The 25,022-nt window shown below is 40.4% G+C and overlaps 1 protein-coding gene across 11 annotated transcripts in view; it reads left to right on the forward strand.

The window, feature by feature from the left end:
* Positions 1 to 25,022, forward strand: part of LOC109048680 (band 4.1-like protein 1) — a 240,614-nt gene that overhangs the window by 123,623 nt on the left and 91,969 nt on the right. For 10 of the 11 annotated variants that reach the window (XM_042733367.1, XM_042733365.1, XM_042733366.1 and 7 more), the window contains 2 exons: positions 2,890 to 2,932; positions 19,356 to 19,431. In XM_042733367.1, coding sequence (XP_042589301.1) covers positions 2,890 to 2,932; positions 19,356 to 19,431 — 119 coding nt within the window. Of the gene's footprint in view, positions 1 to 2,889; positions 2,933 to 19,355; positions 19,432 to 25,022 lie in introns of those variants that run through there. The other variant, XM_042733370.1, reaches the window with a different exon arrangement.

Raw genomic sequence — 25,022 nt, forward strand, 5'->3', positions numbered from 1 at the left:
ATTACATAATCAGGGAGTATTTGTTTTAATTTTGAATTGGTTTGTTTAAAAGTAGACATTTCAAGCTTTCTGTTGATAGATTTCTCATGTATGTGAGGCACCCCAGTTTTAAGTTATTTAATTATCAGAAAAAATTCAAGTGATCATGAGGGTGCCTCCCTGTAATGCATGTGTATTAATTTTTTGCACAAACACTTGAAAATGAATAGTAAAAGAGCACATTTATTATAGGTTACAGTATGGGATCCGCATTAAAAATACAACAGAGACAGATGCAGTTATAACCTGTAAATTGAAGGCTATTTGACATTTTAAAATGATCTAATGGCCGATGCCACTTCAATTCTTAATCAGTAGTTGTTCTTGATCAAGATGGATGCATGACTCTCATAAACTTGTTTTAATAAATCTTTTTTTGCATTAAATAATAAAGATACAAAGCAGGTTAAGTTAAATATTATTGTACAAATAATTATAAAATGCTATAGACTGCGAATAAGATTGCAGTTTCACATTTTGAATATGCATTACAAAGTTAATTATTTTTTACATGCAATTATACAAAATAAAGCACTTCAAACTGGGGAATTAGTTCAGGGGAACAGCTGGACTAAAATGGATAGGTGCTGGTTTAGAAATACCAGCGCTTGTACTGCCAGCAGCGGTGGATCCTCCACACTGGATGGCAGCCTGGGGTACTGAAGAACTGACCTCGAAGATCTGAGTGCAAAAAAACAGGAAGTGAGGTGACTCTGGATGATCAGCTATGACCTGACGAGACTCTGGATGAACAGCTATGACGTGATGAGACATGACGAGGCTCTGGGAGGTCAGCTGTGGCTTTACTTGACTCATGACGAGTAGCTGTGATCTGAGTTGACTCAAAAAAGCCTTATTCAACATTAGGAAGATTAGACCCTTCCTGTCAGAGCAATCCACCCAACTTCTTGTCCAAGCTCTTGTTCTCTCCAGACTGGACTATTGCAATGCTCTCCTGGCGGGCCTTCCTGCATGTACTATCAAGCCTCTGCAACTGATCCAGAATGCAGCAGCGAGGGTTGTCTTCAATGAGCCGAAAACAGCCCATGTTACTCCTCTCCTCATCAGGTTACACTGGCTACCAGTAGCCGCTCGCATCAAATTCAAGGTACTGATGCTTGCCTACAAAACGACCACTGGCACGGCGCCAACTTACCTAAACTCACTAGTTCAATCTTATGCACCCTCCAGAAGTTTGCGCTCTGCAAGTGAACGACGCCTTGTGTTGCCATCCCAAAGAGGTTCAAAATCACTCTCACGGACTTTCTCCTGGACTGCTCCCAGCTGGTGGAATGACCTCCCGATCTCAATTCGAACAGCTGAGTCTTTACTCATTTTCAAAAAACATCTAAAAGACTCATCTTTTTCGCCTGCACTTAACCAACTAATACTAGTACTTACCTTTTTTTTCTTTTTCTTTTCTATCATATTCCCAAAAAAAAAAAAAAAAAAAAAAAAAACCCTGGCTACGTGTTCTGTACTAGACTAACTGAGACTTGTCATAGCACTTGTATACCGTTGTGTTATTTTCTCGTTGATCTGATTGTTTCTACTGTTCTCATTTGTAACCCTCTTAAGAAAAAACTGGAGGTTTTTAGCGTGATTCAGGTATGAAAAAGAAAAAAGAGCAGCTGTGACTTTACTTGACTCAGGAAGATTAGCTGTGACATGACAGAGCATTGTTGTAGCCGCCATTTTGTAAACAAACTGTTGTCACCGCCATAATGTGGTTTGGACAGACAAACGGAGACCCTCGCGTCTAAGATGAGATCGTAAATGTTGATTAAGGCCATCAAAAAAAAACAAAAAAAACAAAACAAAAAAAAAAAAAACAAGACAGTCTGGTAGATCAGAATAGTTTGCAATGGTTATAAATTCACGGATATAGTTCTCCAATGATCAAAGGCCTTTCTTAAGGGCTAATAATATTCTAGCAGTGTCCATACCTGTCCAGTGTCCACTTGAACAGCTGCTGGATCCTTGTGGGGCAGAGTATTCTGTAACGGAGTTACAGAGACCTGAGGCGAGCGGATCCATCTGCAAGCTTTTATTAATAAACATAGTCTAAACACAGACAGGGTCGAAACAGTAGCAAACAGGTATGGCACGGGCAAAACACAGGAGTAGTCCTAGGGCAAGCGTGGGTCTTCGAATGGCGAACAACATCCATAGGTCTTGACAAAAGGGTTAATCCATGAACATGAGCAATAATCCAAGCGAGGAGCAAACACAGTCCGAAATAGCAAGGCAAATGGGAAAATCCAGGATACACAGGCAAGAATCAGAAACCAGGAAATCAGGAAACACAACGAGACTAGACTAAGCATATAGCCGAACTAAGAACTAGACTGGGAACTGGATCCGTAACGTTACTATCGGCTAAACAGTGATAAACGCAAACAATACTTGTCAGCTTGAGCAGGAACCGGTCAATACCGGCATATTGAGACACCCCTAATTCAGAACATAGTCTTTAATAATGAATCTAAAGTTTAAACAGTGATTTTGAAGATTAAAGCCTCAACCTCTTGTACTTTTGTTTCTATGGTTCCAGTTGACCTTTATACAGAAGATCATGCAGATGTATAGATGTGCATAGATCTCTTCTGGTCTTCTATGATGTCCTAAATACAAAGCATCTCATTTACACTTAAAGCCACAGTGGGAAAAACAGATGTTGAGATTTGCTTCAATCTCCTTCTGCAAATTTTGTTTCAATCAGACATATAGAGAAACCGAGACCAACCATTCTTGAACGGACCAAATCATTCTTAAACACATTCTTAAACAACAAGGCAGTATGGACTTCATTTTGCTCTAAGATATAGTTGTTTCTGTTGTGTTTTGCAGAACTGGTTGGACCTGTCCAAAGAGATCAAGAAACAGATGAGAAGTAAGTATCACTCACATGGATGGATATGTCATGTATGTTCATGTCCCTACTATTTTCCTGTGACTCTAACAGTACATTTCATTCAGTGCATTCAAAATAGTCCTGAAGTGTCTAACTGGCCTCCCATGTCCGTAGGCAATTTCCTTACACAAGGTTTGTATGTGGGTTGGAGGAAGACCAGATTATGGTCTGATTTCCAAAGTGGTGGTTGGGCTATAGCACTATAAGCCTCCTTGACATTTGCATGTAACAGATTTAATATCCTATTTTCCCTTGTGAGACAGTCAATATACTGTATAAAACCAGTCACATATGAGTATCAATGGCAGAAACGGCTTGTATCTCCACTTCTTGTCTCTGTTTTTACTTTAGCGTAGCTACAGCTCTGCAGCCATGGTAAATCTTCTGCAGTATGAAATGTTTAGCCCCGCATCAGTGCCTAAAGATCGTCTCTCATATACACCAGTCTGACTGCTGCAGCACCAAGCTACCCAAAGCTGCATAATGAAGCAATGAGAACACATCAGTGGTCACAAGCTCTGAAAATAAAATCATGCTAAATTAATTGGCTGATGGTGCTAAAGCACTGCTCATAAGGTGCTGCATCACAGTGTACTTTAAAGTTAATGTTTGGCACAATCATTTCAGATTTTTTTAAATCAGTGCATGATAGTTTAGGATTGTTTTGTCTACCAACTCACATTCAAGCATATTTGATTTCCCAACTTGAGTGCAAAATGAATATGCAGTATATGTCTGTCTTATCCATGCACTTTATCATGAGCAAACATACAACATGTGTCTCCTATTTGGGGGCCATCATGTAGATGCCACTTTAGAGGAATCCGGAAGCCCATAGTATGAGTTGCTGAATATGTGTTGATTACATCACGAGTGTGCTCTAGCCACCCAGCTACTAGCACTACACGGTCCATTAGTGAGCACATGGGGGACCTGAAGCTACCGCTTTCTCCATCTCCTGGCCTGCAGTTTTCAAGAGACATTTTCTGTCTCAGGTGGAGGATCAGGGTGGAGGATATAGAAACAAATGTCTTGTCTACCGTAGTGTTTGAGTCTGAGCAGCTCAATGAAAGCCGAGACTAGGACCTCCCAGCGGAAGGGTCGCTACTCCTTCTGCAACTTTCTCAGATTTCCTAAATGTGATTATATGGCCAGTTGAGAAGCTGCATCTCAAAAGGTCAGAAAATTCCCATTTGGAGGAGCAGAAATCTTTTTGATTCATTTTTTTTTTTTTGCTGGACCAGAGCGCAACCACACCTTGCAAGGCTGTTTCCCTTTTCTCCAGATCTCCACCATAAGGTTTCAAGATCCTGTTCATATTTTGCCAAAATTGCTAAACAAGGTGGAAGCAGACTTTACCTATGCCTGCCACACTGTGGCTTAAGATCACACAGCATTGGTTCTGCACAACCTGGAGGTCTTGCAGGTTGATGAGGTTCATGGATAAGGTGCTGTATTGGGTTCTGAGGCCGTTTGTGAGTTCTGTACATCATTGAATTTGGTGCTTAGGCCACGGAGCACATTGCATTCAGTGAGCACAGCATGGCAATGATGGTTGCAGTGGTGGCTCTGTATTGGCAGTCTGAACTTGGTTATGTTAACTTGGTATCTCTCCAGGACAGTGTACCATGGGAGATGTGCATCAGAAGGACATGTTGTCTGAAGCCCAGGGCACATTTGTCACATCTAGCCAGGACTTAAAAAAAGGTTGGGAGTTTGGCCCCAAAATGAGACACTTTATTATGAGATGGGTTGTCCTGAGCTCTGGCAGGTTAGGGCATCGAAGGCTAGTGTTGACCAGGCAGATACATTTTTGCCAAGAAACTGAGACTTTCGCAATGTTTGTTGGATGTGATTTTGCTGGGGCCTATGAGGCACCTGAATTGCCTTCATCTCTGGATATTCGGGTGCATTCTGTTTGAAGTTTGGCGTCTGCATGGGCCCTTGCTAGAGGTACCTACCATAGGTGGACAACCAAAATGCCTATTACCGCTGCAGGGCCACGGCATTAACTGCAAGTCAGTGGCTAAAGTCATTTGCGATATTACCGCCAGGTGGCGCAAAGGGACGGGTTGCAAACTGACTGTAATTGTAACATTTTGGTTTGTAAATGGAGATGAAACAACAAGGTAAAACAACAATAACATAATAATATAACATTGTAACATCCTTTAAAACCATTAGAAAATTTACAGTGAGTTAATTTCAAAACGTGGGATAGTTTTAGGCTACAGTCTAGGCATCAAAAATTAAAAGAAAGACCTTTACACAAAGGCTCTTACTGCATGCTATTGTTATTAAACAACAGTCATTACACACACACACACTCACACTCACACACACACACACACACACACACACACACACACACATATATATATATATATATATATATATATATATATATATATATATATATATATATATAAATATATGGTGGTATGGTGTGTGTGTGTGTGTATATGTATATGTATATATATATATAAATATATATATATATATATATATATATATATATATATATATATATATGTGTATATATATATATATATATATATATATATATGGGTGTGTGTGTATATATATATATATATAATATATATATATATATATATATATATATATATATATATATATATATATATATATATATATATCATGCCATTCGGCTTGAGCAGTGGTCCACTGTGGCATATTTTTGCTCACTATGATTTTTTTTCTGTCAATACTGAAACACGTGTGAACTACAAAGCCTATTTTTAATGAATAATAGTTTAGGTTCAAATGGGCAACATCAAGAATATGGAAAGGTTTGGATTTGTCCCGAATGAGAGAGGTAGGCCTAAGCCCAACCTTACCTTATGTTTCGTTTTAAATTATTATTATTGTTATTATTATTATTGTTGTTATTATTATTATTATTATTGGTTATAGCTAAGCCTATATTATTATATACTGCAATTATATTTATCCATTAGAATTATGTATTTTTAATTCTTGTTCTGTTCTAATAGTTAATTTTAAAGGATTTTTTTGTAAAGCGAGGGTAACTAAATATATCCTATAGTGTTTATAATGTTGGTACATTATAACATTATTAGGCCTGCCATTATTATTTTTGAATATAATAAAATGCGACTTATACATGACTTTTTTTTCCTCTCAAAAAATTAATTTATTTTAGTGTTTTTAAAAAAACAGGCAGCAAACGAAAATAGGCGATTAATCGGTTAAAATTTGTTACTGTTACTATTAACAAATTCATCGGTTAAAATTTGTTACTGTGGGTTAACAAATTTAAATTATAGTATACTGCCCTACAAAGGCAAAATACCTTAACCCGGTAGAGTTTAAAACTCAGAAAAATTACTTTAAAGTTTTTTACTTGTCCAGCCAAATTAATTAATGTAGGCCACTGGAAATTTAACTATTAGATGTTTTAGTAATTTAATTATCTACATTAAAAAAAATTGTGAGCTCAGACTTGATTTTTACCCCTATTTTGAAGTTAATGTACCCTGCCTTTGCATTGTCTGCAAAACGTGAGAAGTCACTCCAAGGCAAAAGGCAGTAACTTCCATATTATCAATATTTGGTTGCACCTGTATAAAATCTAGTGATCATGGGCTGTCTTATATAGGCTATTGCACAGTAATGTGACTGTATTAAGGTTTTTTTTTTGTTTGTTTTTTGGTTTTTTTGACTGTAAGAAGCTGACTAAAAGTTAAACATGTGAGTGGATACCATGGATGTCCCCAAAATAATTTATTGCATCTGAAAATTACTTTAAGAAACAAAAAAAACCTCCATGCCCCTAAAAATTGTGCATGCCCATTCACTTGTGTATTCTGGCACAGAACCTGCCTCCTGCATTGCTCATCTGTGGACGATTTAAAAAATTTTGATATAAAGGTTGCTGCCCCATTTTATATGATTTCAACCATATAGCCAGTGAATGAATAAAAATGCATACTTTTCTATGAAAAAACACGTAGAGAGTGTAGGTTGCCTCTGGTGTTTGGATTTGTACTTCAATATGAGGTCCAAGTTTAAGAATAGCCTACACGGTATTTTTTTATTTTATTTTATTTTTTTTTTTGTGTATTTTTTTTCTCTCTCTCTATTTAACAGCATTAACTTACAATGAAATATGTCTTCCTTCAGTTAAACTGAATGTTTTCCTGCCTTGCAAAATGTTGGGCTCATGATCAATAAGTTGCATTTGCCCAAACTGATTTTGTAAAAACAAGACCGGGAATCCTCCTGGTGCTCCCGATTAGCCAATCCGGGCCTTATATATATATATATATATATATATATATATATATATATATATATATATATATATATATATATATATATATATATATATATATATATATATATATATATATATATATATATATATAGTACAGGTCAAAAATTTGGAAACATTACTATTTTTAATGTTTTTGAATTTGATGAAAAATACAGAAAAAACAGTAATATTGTGAAATATTATTACAACTTAAAATAATAGTTTTCTATTTGAATATACTTTAAAAAAAAAAAAATCTATTCCTGTGATGCAAAGCTGAATTTTCAACATCATTACTCCAGCCTTCAGTGTCACATGTAACATCCAGTCTATCACATGATCATTTAGAAATCATTCTAATATTCTGATTTATTATGAGTGTTGGAAACAGTTCTGCTGTCTAATATATTTGATGAATAAAGGTTAAAAAGAACTGCATTTATTCAAAATAATAAAAAAAATTCTAATAATATATATTCTAATAATATATTTTCTTTACTATCACTTTTTATCAATTTAACACATCCTTGCTGAATAAAAGTATTGATTTTATTTAAAACAAAAAAGAAAGAAAAAAAAAATACTGACCCCAGATTACTGACCAGTAGTGTATATTGTTATTACAAAATATTTATATTTTAAAAACATAGCTTCTTTTTTTTTCTCTTTTTTTTCTTTTTATTCATCAAAGTATCCTAAAAAAAAAGTATCACATGTTCTGAAAAAATATTAAGCAGCAGAACTGTTTCCAACTTTGATAATGAATCATCATATTATAATGATTTCTAAAGGATCATGTGATAATGATCCTAAAAATTCAGCTTTGCATCACAGAAATAAATGATAATTTAAAGTATAATAAATTTAAAAACAATTATTTTAAATTGTAATAATATACCACAATATTACTTTTTTTCTGTATTTTTGATCAAATAAATGCAGGCTTGATGAGCAGAAGAAACTTCTTTCAAAAACATTAAAAATAGTAATATTTCCAAACTTATGACCTGTACTGTATGTATGTATGCGTGTGTATGTGTGTGTATATATATATATACACATATACATATATATATATATATATATATATATATATATATATATATATATATATATATATATATATACATATATATATATATATATATATATATATATATATATACACATATACATATATATATATACACATATACATACATATATATATACACATATACATACATATATATATACACATATACATACATATATATACACATATATATACATATATATACACATACATATATATATATACATATATATAGGTCCTTCTCAAAAAATTAGCATATTGTGAAAAAAGTTCATTATTTTCCATAATGTAATGATAAAAATTAAACTTTCATATATTTTAGATTCATTGCACACCAACTGAAATATTTCAGGTCTTTAATTGTTTTAATACTGATGATTTTGGCATACAGCTCATGAAAACCCAAAATTCCTATCTCAAAAAATTAGCATATTTCATCCGACCAATAAAAGAAAAGTGTTTTTAATACAAAAAAAGTCAACCTTCAAATAATTATGTTCAGTTATGCACTCAATACTTGGTCGGGAATCCTTTTGCAGAAATGACTGCTTCAATGCGGCGTGGCATGGAGGCAATCAGCCTGTGGCACTGCTGAGGTGTTATGGAGGCCCAGGATGCTTCGATAGCGGCCTTAAGCTCATCCAGAGTGTTGGATCTTGCGTCTCTCAACTTTCTCTTCACAATATCCCACAGATTCTCTATGGGGTTCAGGTCAGGAGAGTTGGCAGGCCAATTGAGCACAGTAATACCATGGTCAGTAAACCATTTACCAGTGGTTTTGGCACTGTGAGCAGGTGCCAGGTCGTGCTGAAAAAAAAGAAATCTTCATCTCCATAAAGCTTTTCAGCAGATGGAAGCATGAAGTGCTCCAAAATCTCCTGATAGCTAGCTGCATTGACACTGCCCTTGATAAAACACAGTGGACCAACACCAGCAGCTGACATGGCACCCCAGACCATCACTGACTGTGGGTACTTGACACTGGACTTCAGGCATTTCCTTCTCCCAAGTCTTCCTCCAGACTCTGGCACCTTGATTTCCGAATGACATGCAAAATTTGCTTTCATCCGAAAAAAGTACTTTGGACAACTGAGCAACAGTCCAGTGTTGCTTCTCTGTAGCCCAGGTCAGGCGCTTCTGCCGCTGTTTCTGGTTCAAAAGCACACGCCTGTGCACGGTGGCTCTGGATGTTTCTACTCCAGACTCAGTCCACTGCTTCCGCAGGTCCCCCAAGGTCTGGAATCGGTCCTTCTCCACAATCTTCCTCAGGGTCCGGTCACCTCTTCTCGTTGTGCAGCGTTTTTTGCCACACTTTTTCCTTCCCACAGACTTCCCACTGAGGTGCCTTGATACAGCACTCTGGGAACAGCCTATTCATTCAGAAATTTCTTTCTGTGTCTTACCCTCTCGCTTGAGGGTGTCAGGTCGGCAGTCTTACCCATGATTGCGGTTTTGAGTAATGAACCAGGCTGGGAGTTTTTAAAAGCCTCAGGAATCTTTTGGTGGTGTTTAGAGTTAATTAGTTGATTCAGATGATTAGGTTAATAGCTCGTTTGGAGAACCTTTTCATGATATGCTAATTTTTTGAGATAGGAATTTTGGGTTTTCATGAGCTGCATGCCAAAATCATCAGTTTTAAAACAATAAAAGACCTGAAATATTTCAGTTGGTGTGCAATGAATCTAAAATATATGAAAGTTTAATTTTTATCATTACATTATGGAAAATAATGAACTTTTTCACAATATGCTAATTTTTTGAGAAGGACTTGTATATATATATATTTGAACACTATAATAAACACACAAGAATCATCTGCTTGATGACACGGTTATTTTTATTATTGCTAAGTGAGATGAATGAAGAGCGTGTCTGGAAAAGGGAAGTTTGGTTTATCAAGTTAATCCATAGTCCAGTGGTAAAAGGTAGTCAGTGATTTTAGCAACACAGGTTCAAATCCCGGGTTGTGGTGTTATTTTATTTTATATTTTTTTAAATAATAAAATAATATAGAAAATGATTAATACAAATGTGTGAATTCTGTAGTTCACTGGTTTATGTTACACCATTTTTTTGCTTTTAGATAGAGCATGTCCATTTTACACTAAGCTACCAGTAGCGTGAATTCAGTCCAGCTGGAGGGGGTTGGGGGGTAGTTCTGTATAGCTTGTGGGGGTTGAAATAAAGGTGTGGATCTCTTGCTCTTTCATATGGAGAGTGTGTTAAGCGTTTCAAACTTGCTGAGCAGGTTTAGTGTCTGTTTTAGGACAAATGCCTCATTTGGTTTGGCTTTTGCAGTTTTTGCAATGGCATGCAGAGTATTACATACAATATAAAATGGTTTTGTTTTTTCTCAGGAGAGACACAGCACCTTTGAGAGACAGACAAAGAAACTGGCCAAAAGAGACGTGCCTCTGACAAAAAGACAAAACTTTTTTCTTAATGCTATTTTATACTATTTTCAGTTTTGCACCGTTTAAATTGTACACGGCAATGCTGCAGTCATTTTGGCAATACAAATGTAAAAATATATTGCAGTAATAAGAAACTGTCCCGAGACATCTTGTGACCTAATTATTTTTAGTTTCATTATTGGGCAATTCCAGCATTACAGGCGTGACATTCGCAGTCAAAACCTGAAATATAAATTCTCACAGAATGTATTCATTACCAAACAGAGTCCAGACATCAGAAAAGTATCCGTCTATGAACGTGTTTTATAGGCTATTTTAGATTTGGGAAATACACATGTGTTATGGATGTGACAAAAAAGACCAGAGTTTTTGGGAGACAACATATTTTGTAGACTTTCTGAGATTTACAATGCACAAACCAGAAGCAACAATACTGTATCTGCAGAATGGAGAAGGGTTGACCATTATTAAAACATAAAATATCAATTTTATTAAAATTTAGTGTTTGTGTTTCAGAGGAAAAATCTATGTTTAAGGCATCTCTCCGTTATGGACCATTCTGAAAGCAGAATTTAGGCAAATGCGTAAAATGTAAAACATTTAACAGAGATGTCTAGAAGGTATTTAATAGGGCTGCCCCCACGTAAGATTTTTCTAGTCATTGTTCAACTAATCTAACATTTATATTAAATTAACACAGTCTAATCCATAATAAACCTTAATATATTCCGGGCTCAAGCACATGCATTAAGTTTGCCACAAAGCACAGGCAGAAGTAGCCTAATAATTGTGAAAAAGGAGACATTTTTATTATTTATTAATACACTAATGTTTTCTTGTGGCTGCAAGATGAAATTCACAGTGCTGACTCTCATCTCCACAGTACTGGACGTGCCTTTAAAGAGAAATGCAGCCTTCACAGATTTCATAATGCTTTCATCTTGAATTGGTTCGTTAAAAATAAAAAAAAATCAAGCTTTCTGTATATATATTTCTCATGTATGTAAGAAACCCCAATTTTATGTTATTTCATTATCAGAAAAAAAAAATCAAGTGATCACGTGGGAGCCTCCCTGTCATGCATGCGCATTAATAATTTTCCGTACAAACACTTGAATATGAATAGTAATAGAGCACATTTCTTTTAGGTTACAGTATGGGATCCGCATTAAAAATAAATCTTCACAAGTCTACAACCAAGACAGATGCAGTTATAACCTGTAAATTGAAGACTATTTGACATTTTAAAATGATCTAACGGCCAATGCCGCTCCAATTTGTTGATCATTAGTTGTTCTTGATCAAGATTAAACAGATGCATGACTCTCATAAACTTGTTTTAATAAATCTTTTTTGCATTAAATAAAGATAATACGACAATAAAGATATAAAGCAGGTTAAGTTAATTATTATTGTACAAATAATTGTAAAATGCTATAGACTGCAAATAAGATTGCAGTTTCACATTTTGCATATGCATTACAAAGTTAATAATTTTTTACATGCGTTTGGACGTTTTATTAATCCGTCCATTCTTAAGAGTTTCAATGATTTACCTAAATCACGAAGGTTAAATTTATTCGTTTCTTGTTTTAGTTAAGCCTAAATAATGGGAGCGAAATTATACAGTGCCTCACATTTTACTAAAATAAAGGAAATAATTCATAAAACACACAACAGTTTCTTAATCAGTGTACAGACAGATATCTTTCTCCCAAGTAATTATCTGTCAAAATAAAGGACAGGTAACAAATAACAAAGTATGTGCGTGACAAAAATGCATTCTGTTTTATTAAAGGAATTTTAAAATATAAATAAAAATGTACTTGTGACAAATATAGGCCTAATATGTGAGAATATTGACATTTTGCATATAAATCCATGTAGCCTAGCTCACTAAAATAGGCTACCACTTTTAATGCTCTGATGCAAAGCAAACCACCATTTCTTTTGGATAATATAACACATAATTCATATTATATAAATAATACTGGACACATCTTAAATGTTACATATCTAAAATATGGTGTAATACTGTGTAGCTTACAGAAAATATAAGTACAGGCTCGTGCTTTTATCCTGCTTGAATTGTTCTAATAAATGCATATAACTTCATAAGTACTAAACGTTCATCTGTGAATATTAAATATTTTAACTACAGTGTTTTTCTTTCATTTTCCCTGACTGCAGTCATCAAATGTAACACATCAGCGAGGCAAAGCTGACGGCTATTTGTGAAAATGTGCTTTGATGCGTTTGTTTGATAACTTGTGGTTAAAGCGCCAGTCAATGGCCAAAAGCTGCAAATGCACTTTGCAGACGCATCGGCAGCATTCATGGCGGTAAAAAGCACGTTCTGGTTGGCCACCTACTGTATTTACAGGGCATTTGTATGGTGGATATTGGTCCTCTCCCCATACTTCAGATTTTATAACCAGTATTACAAATAAGCTTCTACAAATGGTTTGAATGTGTGAGGCTATATCTTTCCTATTATGTAATTATGCAGTATTGAGTTCCAACTGGATGTAAGCCTAGTTTCATGAGTGGGAATGAGAAGCTGCGTAGCTGCCTATACTCTGTGTTGCTGCATAGGTAAGATTATTGCACTAAACAAACTCTTAGAAGGGCTCTATGATGCAGCTCCTTTTTCCCTTTATATCTCTGCTAAAATATTAGCACCATCAAAAAAATGCTATTATTATTTAAATCCCTGACCTTGTGACCTTTACTATAAATGTATTTTATGCATTTTTCAGTTCCCTTTCGAAAGCTTCAGTCGATGCTGCGCTGCTCAGCGCATTGGGAAATGTCTCGTTCGTGACCAGCTGTGAATAATGTGTGTAACATGTCAATAGAATTGACCCGGCGGTAATATAGCCTCGGTTGATGACGTCATCTGAGCGCGCCCGCAACACGGGGCTATAAATAGATAAGCCACAGGTGCATCAACAGGTCTTTTGTCTTCAGATCATTCTGTGCATGTGTGCGTCAGGAAGATTCTTTTTGTCTACTACAGATCTTCGTACGATGACCCAACGAAACAGTAAGTGTTGTGTTCCTCCATGCTCTCGTCCTATGTATGAGCTGGATACACATGATTACTGTTTTGTTTGTTTGGGGGAAGAGCACGCGGGGTTCTGGCTTTAGAGACGGGCGAGTGCGAGCATTGTAAACTGCTCTCAGTGAAGATGCTTAGTGCTCATCTGAACTATTTTCAGACCACACCCACCTTTTCGTCGGATGGCTCTCGTGCGGGTCTGCGTGACCAGCGAGCGACGGGCCCGTCCCTTTCACTTACAGTGTCACCAGATCCACGCATCCTCTCTCGTGATCTCGAAGCGCGCTCCGGTGCTTCTTCGATTCGCGAGGAGGATGATATATCTCTTGAGTCTTCGGGCGATGAGCAGGCCACCTCTGAACGCTCCTCTCGCGAGATGAAATCGGTCAGGCTGCAGCTTGACTGGCCACGCGAACAAGAGACCCCCAAACGTAGTAAGCTGGAGGATAGGTTTCTGTCGGGTGGTAGGAGAGAGAGACCGCAACATCGGTCTCTCCCCTTTTTCGAGGACCTCCATGATGAACTGTCGAAGTCATGGAGCAAACCATATACTTCCCGCATCTTTGTGCCCTCGACGTTGACGTTTTCAACTATCGTGGATGCAAAGTCGTGGGGGTATTCGGAGATGCCTCGGGTTGAAGAGTCGCTTGCGAGCTATTTCTCGCCTGAATCTGCATCCTCGGTGAAGAAAACCTACTCTCTCCCACTAAACCTTGTAGAATTACATCATCGCTAGTGGGTAAAGCTTACCAAGCTGCAGGTCAGGCTGGTGCTGCGCTGCACACTATGGCAGTGTTACAGGCATAACAGGCTGACCTGTTGAAGGACTTGAGTGTGGGCAGTACAATCGATGAGGAAGCATTCGCTGAGCTTTGTCGGGCCACAGATTTGTCTCTCCGGGCGACCAAGCAGACGGCTCGTGCCATTGGCCGGTCGATGTCAGCTTTAGTCAGCACGGAGAGGCATCTGTGGCTTAATTTGACGGGCATTAAAGAGAAGGAACGTTTGTTTCTTTTAGACTCTCCTATCTCTCCATCTGGCCTGTTCGGGGTTCGGTTAATAGGGTCGTCGACAGGTTTAGGGAAGTAAAGAAACATGAAGCATTCGTTCAGTTTCTTCCTCGCCGCACTCAAGGGGAGGGGCCATCAGCCACCCAGCCTCGCCCCGGTCCTTGAAAAACCAGGGAGGTTAAAAAGCAGAGCGTGGCAGACCGTTCTCCCCCTCGTAGGTATGGGGACAGGTTGGCTGTGTTCAGCAACCTCCCAAGCCAGACCTCAGGACTTTCATTAATAAGAAGTCCTGACGCTATGGCGCCCGTACTGGTGGGGGTAGTCCCTCACGGGGTGGTGCACGCTCGAGAGCTTTTCGCCTCGCCCCGTTGCCCTCACAAAACCCCTCCATCCCCGCCGCTTCTTGTGCCTCGGGGGGCGGGGGTTTCCAGCGAGATATTAGATGTTCCAGTGCTTCCTGCCGTCATTCAGGACACGGAACATCTAACATCCCCTCAAAAGGAAGTATTGAAATTGGTACCACTCTCAGAGAGTCTGGCAGCGTGGAAAACTTCTGCCAGGCATTTCTGCGTGGGTGTTGAGCACAGTACGGATAGGATACAGGATCCAATTTATTCATCATCCTCCACATTTCAACGGCGTGATCTCCACTTCCGTGAAACCGGAGCTGATGCAGGTACTGTCTCAAGAGCTACAAACTCTTCTGGGCAAAGAGGCCATACAACATGTTCCTCTTCCACAGAGAGAGTCGGGCTATTACAGCAGATACTTCCTAGTTCCCAAAAAGGGTGGGGGACAGCGTCCAATCTTGGGTCTTCGAGGCTTAAACCGTACAATCAGAGCACTCAAGTTCAAGATGTTAACCGTCAAGACGGTCGTGTCGCAAATTCGGCATCACGATTGGTTCATCACGATCGATCTGAAGGATGCATATTTTCATATAGAAATTTTGCCACAACACAGGAAATTCCTGAGGTTCGCTTTCGGGGACGAAGCATACCAGTTTCGGGTTCTTCCTTTCGGCCTAGCCTTATCACCCCGCACGTACACAAAATGCATGGATGCAGCGCTGGCTCCATTATGACTCCAGGGCATTCGCATTTTGAATTATATCGACGATTGGCTGATACTAGCGCAATCGCGAGAGATGGCGCTACAACACAGGGACATCGTGTTAGCTCATCTAGTTTCTCTGGGGCTGAGACTCAACACGAGAAGAGTGTTCTCTGTCCGGCCCAGAGAATGACTTATCTCAGGATCGTTTGGGATTCGATCACGATGCGGGCACAACTGTCTCCCGCTCGGATCGAGACCATTCAGCAGACCATGAGCAAGGTCAGGCTAGGCCAGGATTGCACTGTTCTTCAGTATCAAAACATGTTAGGTTTCATGTCTTCAGCATCCACGGTGATTCCTTTGGGGCTGTTACACATGAGACTGTTTCAGTTGTGGCTAAAAGCCAGATGATTTCATCCGAGAGCCAATCCTAAAAGGCAAATAAAAGTGACGCGCCACGGGCTTCATACACTATCTCTGTGGCTCAGACCCCGGTTCCTTGCCTTGGGTCCCACTCTAGGGGCACCGTGTCGTCGCAGACTGCTAACAACAGATGCCTCCCTGATGGGCTGGGGAGCAGTCTTGGATGGCCACCCAGCTCAAGGGGAATGGGGGGGTCATCAGCTCGATTGGCACATCAATTGCCTCGAGCTGATGGCCGTATTTCTGGCTCTGAAATATTTCCTCCATCATTTGAGAGGCTGTCATGTCCTAGTACGGGTGGACAACACACCAACAGTCTCGTATATAAATCACCAGGGGGGTCTGCGCTCACGCAATCTGAACAAGATAGCGAGGCAGATTTTTCTTTTGGCCCAAGACAAGCTCCTGTCGGTCAGGGCAGTTTACATTCCGGGGCGTTTGAATGTGGGAGCGGATTTACTGTCCAGACAGACACTACCGACAGGGGAATGGAAACTCCACCCAGAGGTAGTGAAACAGATTTGGGAAAAATTTTACGAAGCAGAGGTGGACCTCTTCGCCTCCCATCAGACAGCGCAATGTCCCCTCTACTTCACTCTGAGTCACCCAGCCCCCCTGGGTCTGGATGCGATGGCGCACACATGGCCCAGAATGCGCCTGTATGCGTTTCCTCCAGTTTCTCTGCTCCCGGGAGTCCTAGCCAGAGTTCGCCAACAAGGGTCTTGCCTCTTGCTGATAGCGCCACGTTGGCCGAACAGGGTATGGTTCTCGGAGATAATATCTCTCCTCGACGGCTCGCCGTGGGCGATTCCGGAGAGGAGGGACCTTCTGTCTCAGGCAGGGGGCACGATATTCCATCCCAGGCCCGACCTGTGGAATCTTCATGTTTGGCCCCTGAAGGGTACCATCAGAGGAACACAGGGCTGTCGCTGGGTGTTATTGATACCATCCTTAGTGCTAGGTCTTCCTCCACCAGACAGAGTTATGCCAGTAAATGGGGTGTCTTTGACAGGTGGTGTGTGGTACACAATGTAGATCCAGTCAACTGCCATATTGCTTCAGTTCTGGACTTCATGCAAGAGAAATTGTCAACAGGCACATGCCCTGCTAATCTTAAGGTTTATGTGGCCGCTCTTTCGGCTTGCCACGCCTTGATTGAGGGGATGCCACTCGGGAGACACCCTCTGCTCTCTCGCTTTCTTCGTGGGGCCAGACGACTACAGTAAAAACCAAGATGCCTTCTTGGGACTTAGCTATAGTTCTCGAGGGTCTGGTTGAAACCCCCTTTGAACCTTTAGAGTCAGCGTCTGATAGACTTCTAACTCTAAAAATGTTTTTTCTCATGGCAATAACTTCTTTGAAGAGAATTGGGGATATGCAGGCTCTGTCTATCTCACCATCATGCTTAGACTTTGCCCCAGGGAGCTGTACATCCGGTCATTCTAGAGGCCTTCTGTCCTCCGCCGTTCACAATGCCGGAGCAGGAGAAATCTTATAGACTGTGTCCAGTCCGTGCTCTTCAGACTTATGCCACCGCACTAGCCAGTGGCGTAAGTCGGAGCAACTGTTCGTCTGTTATGGTGGTGGTAACAGAGGAGCAGCTGCCACCAGGCAGACCATGTCTCACTGGGTCAGGGATGCTATTGCTTTGGCTTATGAGGCGCACGGTCAAGCTTCGCCTATAGGTCTTAGAGCTCACTCCACAAGGGGGGTCGCCGCCTCTAGTGCTTTAGCAAGGGGTGCCCCCTTACAACAGGTTTGTGATGCAGCGGGTTGGTCCTCTCCGCACACATTCATAAGATTTTATAGTTTGGATGTCCATGCTACTCCGGGCTCTCATGTCCTTGAGTCAACATCACAAGCTAATGTCTGAGGCCTTCTTGTGGTTTGGTAGCACACCTGCACAACCTTAGGGGTCCAGACATTTTCAAGCGCGGCGGCGTGGATATTCTCGTTCCCCATGTGCTGAGCAGCGCAGCATCGACTGAAGCTTTCGAAAGGGAACGTTCCCGGTTACTTAGCTGTAATCTTGTTCCCTGAGAAAGCGGAACGAGATGCTGCGCTGTGTTGCCATGCTGAAATATGTCCCAGGACTGCTCTTCATGTCCTGTTGATGCACCTGTGGCTTATCTATTTATAGCCCCGTGTTGCGGGCGCGCTCAGATGACGTCATCAACCGAGGTTATATTACCGCCGGGTCAATTCTATCGACGTGTTACACACATTATTCACAGCTGGTCACGAACAAGACGTTTCCCAATGCGCTGAGCAGCGCAGCATCTCGTTCCGCTTTCTCAAGGAACAAGGTTACAGCTAAGTAACACGGAACGTTACTTGTATCCACTCTGGCTTTGCAACATTAGTTCATGTCAAGGGCCAAAGTGATGCATGCAAAGTTCGCCACTTTGTGAACACAGTAACCTAGACATTTAGCAATAAAACATAAATATCTACATCATTCATTTAAAATAATTATGCCTAATTATTCCGATATGTAGAATACATTTAACCCAACTGATTTTACATAACTCTAAAGTTACTTTCAATACTGCAAAACAATTAGGATAACAAACATTTTTTAGACCTTTCTAAATTTGATTTAGAAAAATTGCACACATCAGATTCACTCAAACAATTAGCCCATGTTTACAGCCCTGTCTTGAGTACCTGATCAGTTCTCTTGCTTTGACCTTTGCTTTTATTTGCTACAGGCAAAAAACACTTAAATGCTGTCCAACCATGAGGAAATGTTCAGTTTATCAGTCAACTACACTTCAAACATGTTGGCCCAGTTTCACAAATGGGGCTTAGCTTAAGCCAGGACCAGGCCTTTGTTAAATTAAGATAATCAAGCAACTTTTACAAAAATGCCTTAGAAGAAAACAGGTGTGCATCTTGACAGAACAATGACACTGACATATTTTAAGATATGTCAGAGCAAGATATTCTCAGTTGAGACACCTCAAACATACATTTTAGTCTGGGACTAGTTAAAGCCTTGTCTGTGAAACCGGGGGATTGTGTTTTTGTTGTTGTTGTTTGCTCTCACTTTGTATGTTTTTACAGCATCTTCTTGGCAATTTAATTTTGCTGTCAAGTTTTATCCACCGGACCCCTCCCAGTTAATGGAAGACATTACAAGGTGAGTAAAGTTAAATGCTACAGCTATTTCTCAATGTATATGTTGGTTTTTTTGGAGGGGGGGGCAAGTACCAATATGTAGAAAGCAGGATAGTTGATATGTGCATAACTTTTAATGTGACATACATAAAATTCCTAATATCACTGAGAGCATTTTGTTTATGTGTGTAACTTTGGTTTCTTGAGTTGGTTTACTCAACACCTTGTCAGTCTGATGCTATGCGAACACTATAACACAACGCCATACATCAGCAATTTATTACCCTGTGAGTAAACAAGTCAATATCAAAACTACAAAACCAGCTGAAAGTTCATACTTTAGAGGCCTACCCAAATACCTTCCAAAGACACTCTTCTAGCAAAAAACCTCTTGTAGAGTGCACACAAAAGTACCTCAGACAGGCCTTTAAAATTGTATCTCTCACAAAACGCAACATTCTTGGCTTGGTAGACGCAAAACCTTTGACCAATTGTTCACTTGTTTTGGTGCTTGTAACATTGTAATTCTTCATTCAACACCCTAACAGAGCAAAGCTTGTGCAATCACTCACTCTTCCACAACACAAAGGGTGGAGGAAAGATTGCAGCACAACAGCTTGACAGCAAAACAGAGATGAAGCAACTTTGAGAAGATAACCAAGCCTTGGCTGCAAACGTTCACAAGCAAAATCCATACAGCAAGAGCTCATAGACAAAGCCTGGAAATCTTTAAATGCCAGGGACACATGCTTAGCCATATCACCACACGCACAAACTTAAAGAAAGGCAATTAACAAACATTTGCTGTGCAGCAATAACCTCTTCATAAACCAGTGGAAGACAATTACCGCTCTGACTTATGATGTCACCTAGCAGAATGTAATTGTCTCCTCAACAAACCTCTTTCCAGAGACCTTGGCATTAGTGTGCATTGTCAGTATATGATTATCTTATTAGGGCCCGAGCACTGTGAGGACCCTCTTGTATCTGCGTCATTTATTAGGGCCCGAGCACCAATGGTGTGAGGACCCTCTTGAATCTGCTTAATTTCTTCTTCTTCTTCTTCTTCTTCTTCTTCTTCTTCTTCTTCTTCTTCTTCTTCTCCTTCTCCTCCTTCTCCTTCTCCAAAATGAATCACATTTTTGAGGGCCTAAACATGCTCAAAAAGTCCTGAAAATTTGCACACACGTCAGACCTGGTGAAAATTTACGTCTGATATAGGTTTCAGAAGAGGGTGTGGCAAAATGGCTCAACAGCGCCACCTATTCTAAAAAAAATCAGCAGCCCTCAAGCTGTGTTTCACGTACATGCACAAAAATTGGCACACATATGTAAAGCATCAGTACCTACAAAAAAGACTCTTGGAGTAATATCTGAAACCAACAGGAAGTCGGTTATTTTTAATTTTATGAGCAAATTTTGCATAGTTTTTGTCATTTGCATGCCTTGTATTTTAACGAACTCCTCCTAGAGATTTATTCAGATCAACACCAAATTTGATATGCCTAATCTAATGGCCTTTGCGATGTTAAATTGCGAAGATCTTGAGTTTTCGTTGAAGGGCGTTTCCGTGGCGGCCTGACGAATTTCGATATTTCGCCATGAAAAATGAAGTTGCTATAACTCAGACATACAATGTCCAATCTGCCACAAACTTCACATGTTTGATAAGACTCCTGGCCTGAACAGATTGATATGCCCATATTCAGTTTTAGTCATAACGCCACCTACTGGCAACAGGAAGTGACATATTTTACGCTGTAACAAACTACTCCGAGAAATTTTATGACATCAGTTTTTTTTTTTTTTTTCAGTCACTCTACTCTAAAGGCTTGTACGATGTTAAATTGTGAAGATCTTGAGTTTTTATTAAAGGGCCAAGGTGGCCAAGGTAAAGGTGTCCATGGCGCCGTCACAAAGTTCGATGTCTCGCCATGGGAATAAAAGTTATTGTAACTCAGGCATAAAATGTCCGATCTTGCCCAGACTTCACATGTTTGATAAGAGTCCTGGCCTGAACACATCTGAAGGCCAATATTCCATCAGGTGTGGCAAAATGCCTCGATAGCGCCACCTATACACTTTCAACGGAGTGCGCCTTGAGCTACGTTTCACGTACATGTACAAAAATCGGTAAACAAATGTAACACACCAATACCTACAAAAAAGTCTCTTGGTACGACATTCGAATCCCAACAGGAAGTCGGTTATTTTGAATTTTCTCTGCAAAATTTGTCGTTTTTGCCATTTTTATTTCCATGAGATTTAGTAGCTGATGCCAATAATAAATATTCATTGTTTATTTGTTTAATTCAGGTTCTCCACTTTATTAGCCCAGAGAAACAATTTATTTTTTCCATAATATAACATGTAACTGATATAGTAACATCCAACTCATTTACTTGCATTTATCAATCTTATGCATTTTACTTTCTTAATGGTATTCATTAAGTAGTTGTTAGTAACTCTTGCATATCTTTTTGTTAATAAATTCCCTTTTATCACTTGTGTCTTCCTTGGGTTTATAATACAGTAACTACTAGTTTCTCTTAAACCCTTGTCAGATGACAATTTATAGAATTTTTATTTATTGAACAGTCTTCAATGATTGTATTTGTTTGCCAGTGACTCCTCGGCTACCACAATATTATGAAGGAGTCTTGTGAGCCAGGTCACTACATTAGTGGCTATGTTTACATGTTTGTAGGAATGCCAGCACTGAACACACAGGGCAGTGAACTGGATTTTTACTGCACTCTAAACTCAAGTTTTGAACAGCCAATACTTGAAACTACGTATATAGACATCTCATGCAAGGAGATCCCATGCACCACTCAAAATGGTTTCCATAGTAGCAGACTAAAGAATCAAACTAATCAAAGTGCTCCATTCAGAGGCTAAACCTAAAGTTTCCACATCTCTGGACAGGGGTGCTACAGCTACAAGGTCCTCTGTCCTCACAACCACATGGCAGTCTCGAAGGTCTGAAAAGAAGTAAGACAAAATCAGAACTTGTGCTGTCATCACCAGGCAATTATGTGCCATGTGAGTGAACTGCACCCAAAACTTGTAAACTGTGCCCTGGCTTTGTCAATGATATACACTCACGGCCCACTTTATTAGGTACACCTGTTCAATTGCTAATCAGCCAATTACATGGCAGTAACTTAATACATTTAGGCATCTAGATGTGGTGAAGACGACTTGAAGTTCAAACCGAGCATCAGAATGGGAAAGAAAGGGGATTTAAGTGACTTTGAACGTGAAATGGTTGTTGGTGCCAGACGGGCTGGTCTGACTATTTCAAAAACTGCTGATCTACGGGGATTTTCAACACAACCATCTCTGGAGTTTACAGAGAATGGTCCGAAAAAGAGAAAATATCCAATGAGTGGCATTTGTGTGGATGAAAATGCCTTGTTGATGTCAGAGGAGAATGGGCAGACTGGTTAGAGATGATAGAAAGGCAACAGTAACTCAAATAGCCACTCGTTACATCCAAGGTATGTAGAATACCATCTCTGAATGCACAACACATCGAACTCTGAACCCTACAGCAGCAGAAGACCAAACCGGGTGCCGCTCCTGTCAGCAAAGAACAGGAAATGGAGGCTACAATTCAGACAGGCTCACCAAAATTGGACAATAGAAGATTGGAAAACGTTGCCTGGTCTGATGAGTCTTGATTTCTGCTGCGACATTCAGATGGTAGGGTAAGAATTTGGTGTAAAGAACATGAAAGAATGGATCCCTCCTGCCTTGTCTCAATGGTTCAGGCTGGTGGTGTAATGGTATGGGGAATATTTTCTTGGCACACTTTGACCTGCTGGGTCATCTTCATTTAAAAGGTGAACACATTTGATAAAGGGATATATAGGCCTTATAATCAACTGACCCACCCTGTGATTTCAATTAGCTTGATTGAGTCTAAACAAGCCCAACAGCCCCACCCATTACTCAATTAAGAGAACACTTGCATAAAAAAAAAAAAAAAAAAAAAACTCAATGGAAGAAACAGTTCTATATATACGCACAAGCCAACCCCAAATAATTAGAGAACATTAACCCACATATGCATAAAACCTACTGAAATGTAGTCAGCCTAGAAACAGACTATTTCCTACAAAAAAAATATATACAAATACACACACATATATGTATGTGTGTGTGTGTATATATATATATAGTAACGGGGTGAGGAACCACACGACAAGAGAACTTCAATAAATGCCCCAGAAGGTGAATTTATTGAGAGGTTAGGTGCCAATGTGTTGTAGTGAAGTGCGCTGGTGCTCCATGATCTGCCTCAGTCTTTCCTCCGTGTTTCCAAGTGTTGGGTGTCCGTGTCGGCCAGTCACACACTGCTTTCTGGAAGAAAGGTATAAGAGGCATTAGCTTGGAGTCTTCTGAAGATGTGTCTCACCAGTGGGTGTCATTCGGTGGCTTTTGTAGTTGTGCTCTAACAAGCTTCAGCTGTGGACGGGACAGCCCGTGCTGAGTGTGCACAGGTGTTTTCTCTCAGTTTCCAGGGCAATGTTGATGAGTGCTCGGGAACAGCGTCACACCCCCAACCCCCCCATTCCCCCCCCCCCCAAGCGTCATCTTGGTCCTGCGGGACAACGGGGAGACTGCGGTTGGGTGGGGAGTGAACCCTGACAGACCTGCGAAAGCTGCCCAAATCTGGGAGTGCCCATCTGCATTGGCATTGGCCGTCCCCACCTGGTGTTGCACGACAAAGTGGAAGTCCTGGAGTGCCAGGAACCAGTGAGTCACCTTTGCATTTGTGTCCTTGGTTCGGGCCATCCACTGCAAGGGAACATGGTCAGTGACAAGAGTGAATTTCGGCCAAGAAGATAGTAACTGAGCTCCAGGACTGCCCACTTGACGGCCAATGCTTCCCTCTAGACGGTGATGTATCATTGTTCCGCGGGGGACAGCTTTCGGCTGATGTAGATCACCGGGTGTTCCTCTCCTTCCTGAACCTGGGAGAGGAGGTGTCCGCGGTGACGTCCGTTGGCAGGTCTAACAGGCTTGACAGAAGCGCTTTACGTCCGCATCAAGGCCAGGCTAGTGGAAATGGTCACGGATCCGTTGGATGGTGTTTTGCGGCCCCAGGTGGCCCGCCATGGGATGTGAATGTGCTAACTCCATTACGGTCTCAGTCTTTGATTGGGGCACAAGCAGCCTTTTCTCCTCCCCCCTACACTGTGCGACACAGTAGAGCAGGCCATTCCGGACGACAAAGTGAGGGACCGGATGTGGCGCCGGTTGTATCTCCTTTCCCTCGATTACCCTCACTTGTGACCAGCAATGTTTTAACCGATCGTCCCCGTTTTGCTCCTTTGCAAATGCTCCCCCTCCCGACACCTGTTGGAAGACATCATAAAAGATTTTAGAGTTTTGGGAGGGGGTCTCACCGTCTCTGGCGCTGTCCAAGGTCAGCAAGACGGGCCATTGCTGGGGACCTCGGGTCATCGTCCGGTTCCCGGCAGGGCTGGCAGGCTAAGACACGGCGGCAAGCAGTCAGTCTCTCCCGAGCAGCACAGTCTCTCCCGAGCAGATCCTTTACGATCCCTACTTCAATGGGCCAGGTGCCTGGGGCAGCTGAGATGG

The sequence above is a fragment of the Cyprinus carpio genome, chromosome B11, assembly GCF_018340385.1.
Source record: "Cyprinus carpio isolate SPL01 chromosome B11, ASM1834038v1, whole genome shotgun sequence".
Taxonomy (NCBI): Eukaryota; Metazoa; Chordata; class Actinopteri; order Cypriniformes; family Cyprinidae; genus Cyprinus; species Cyprinus carpio.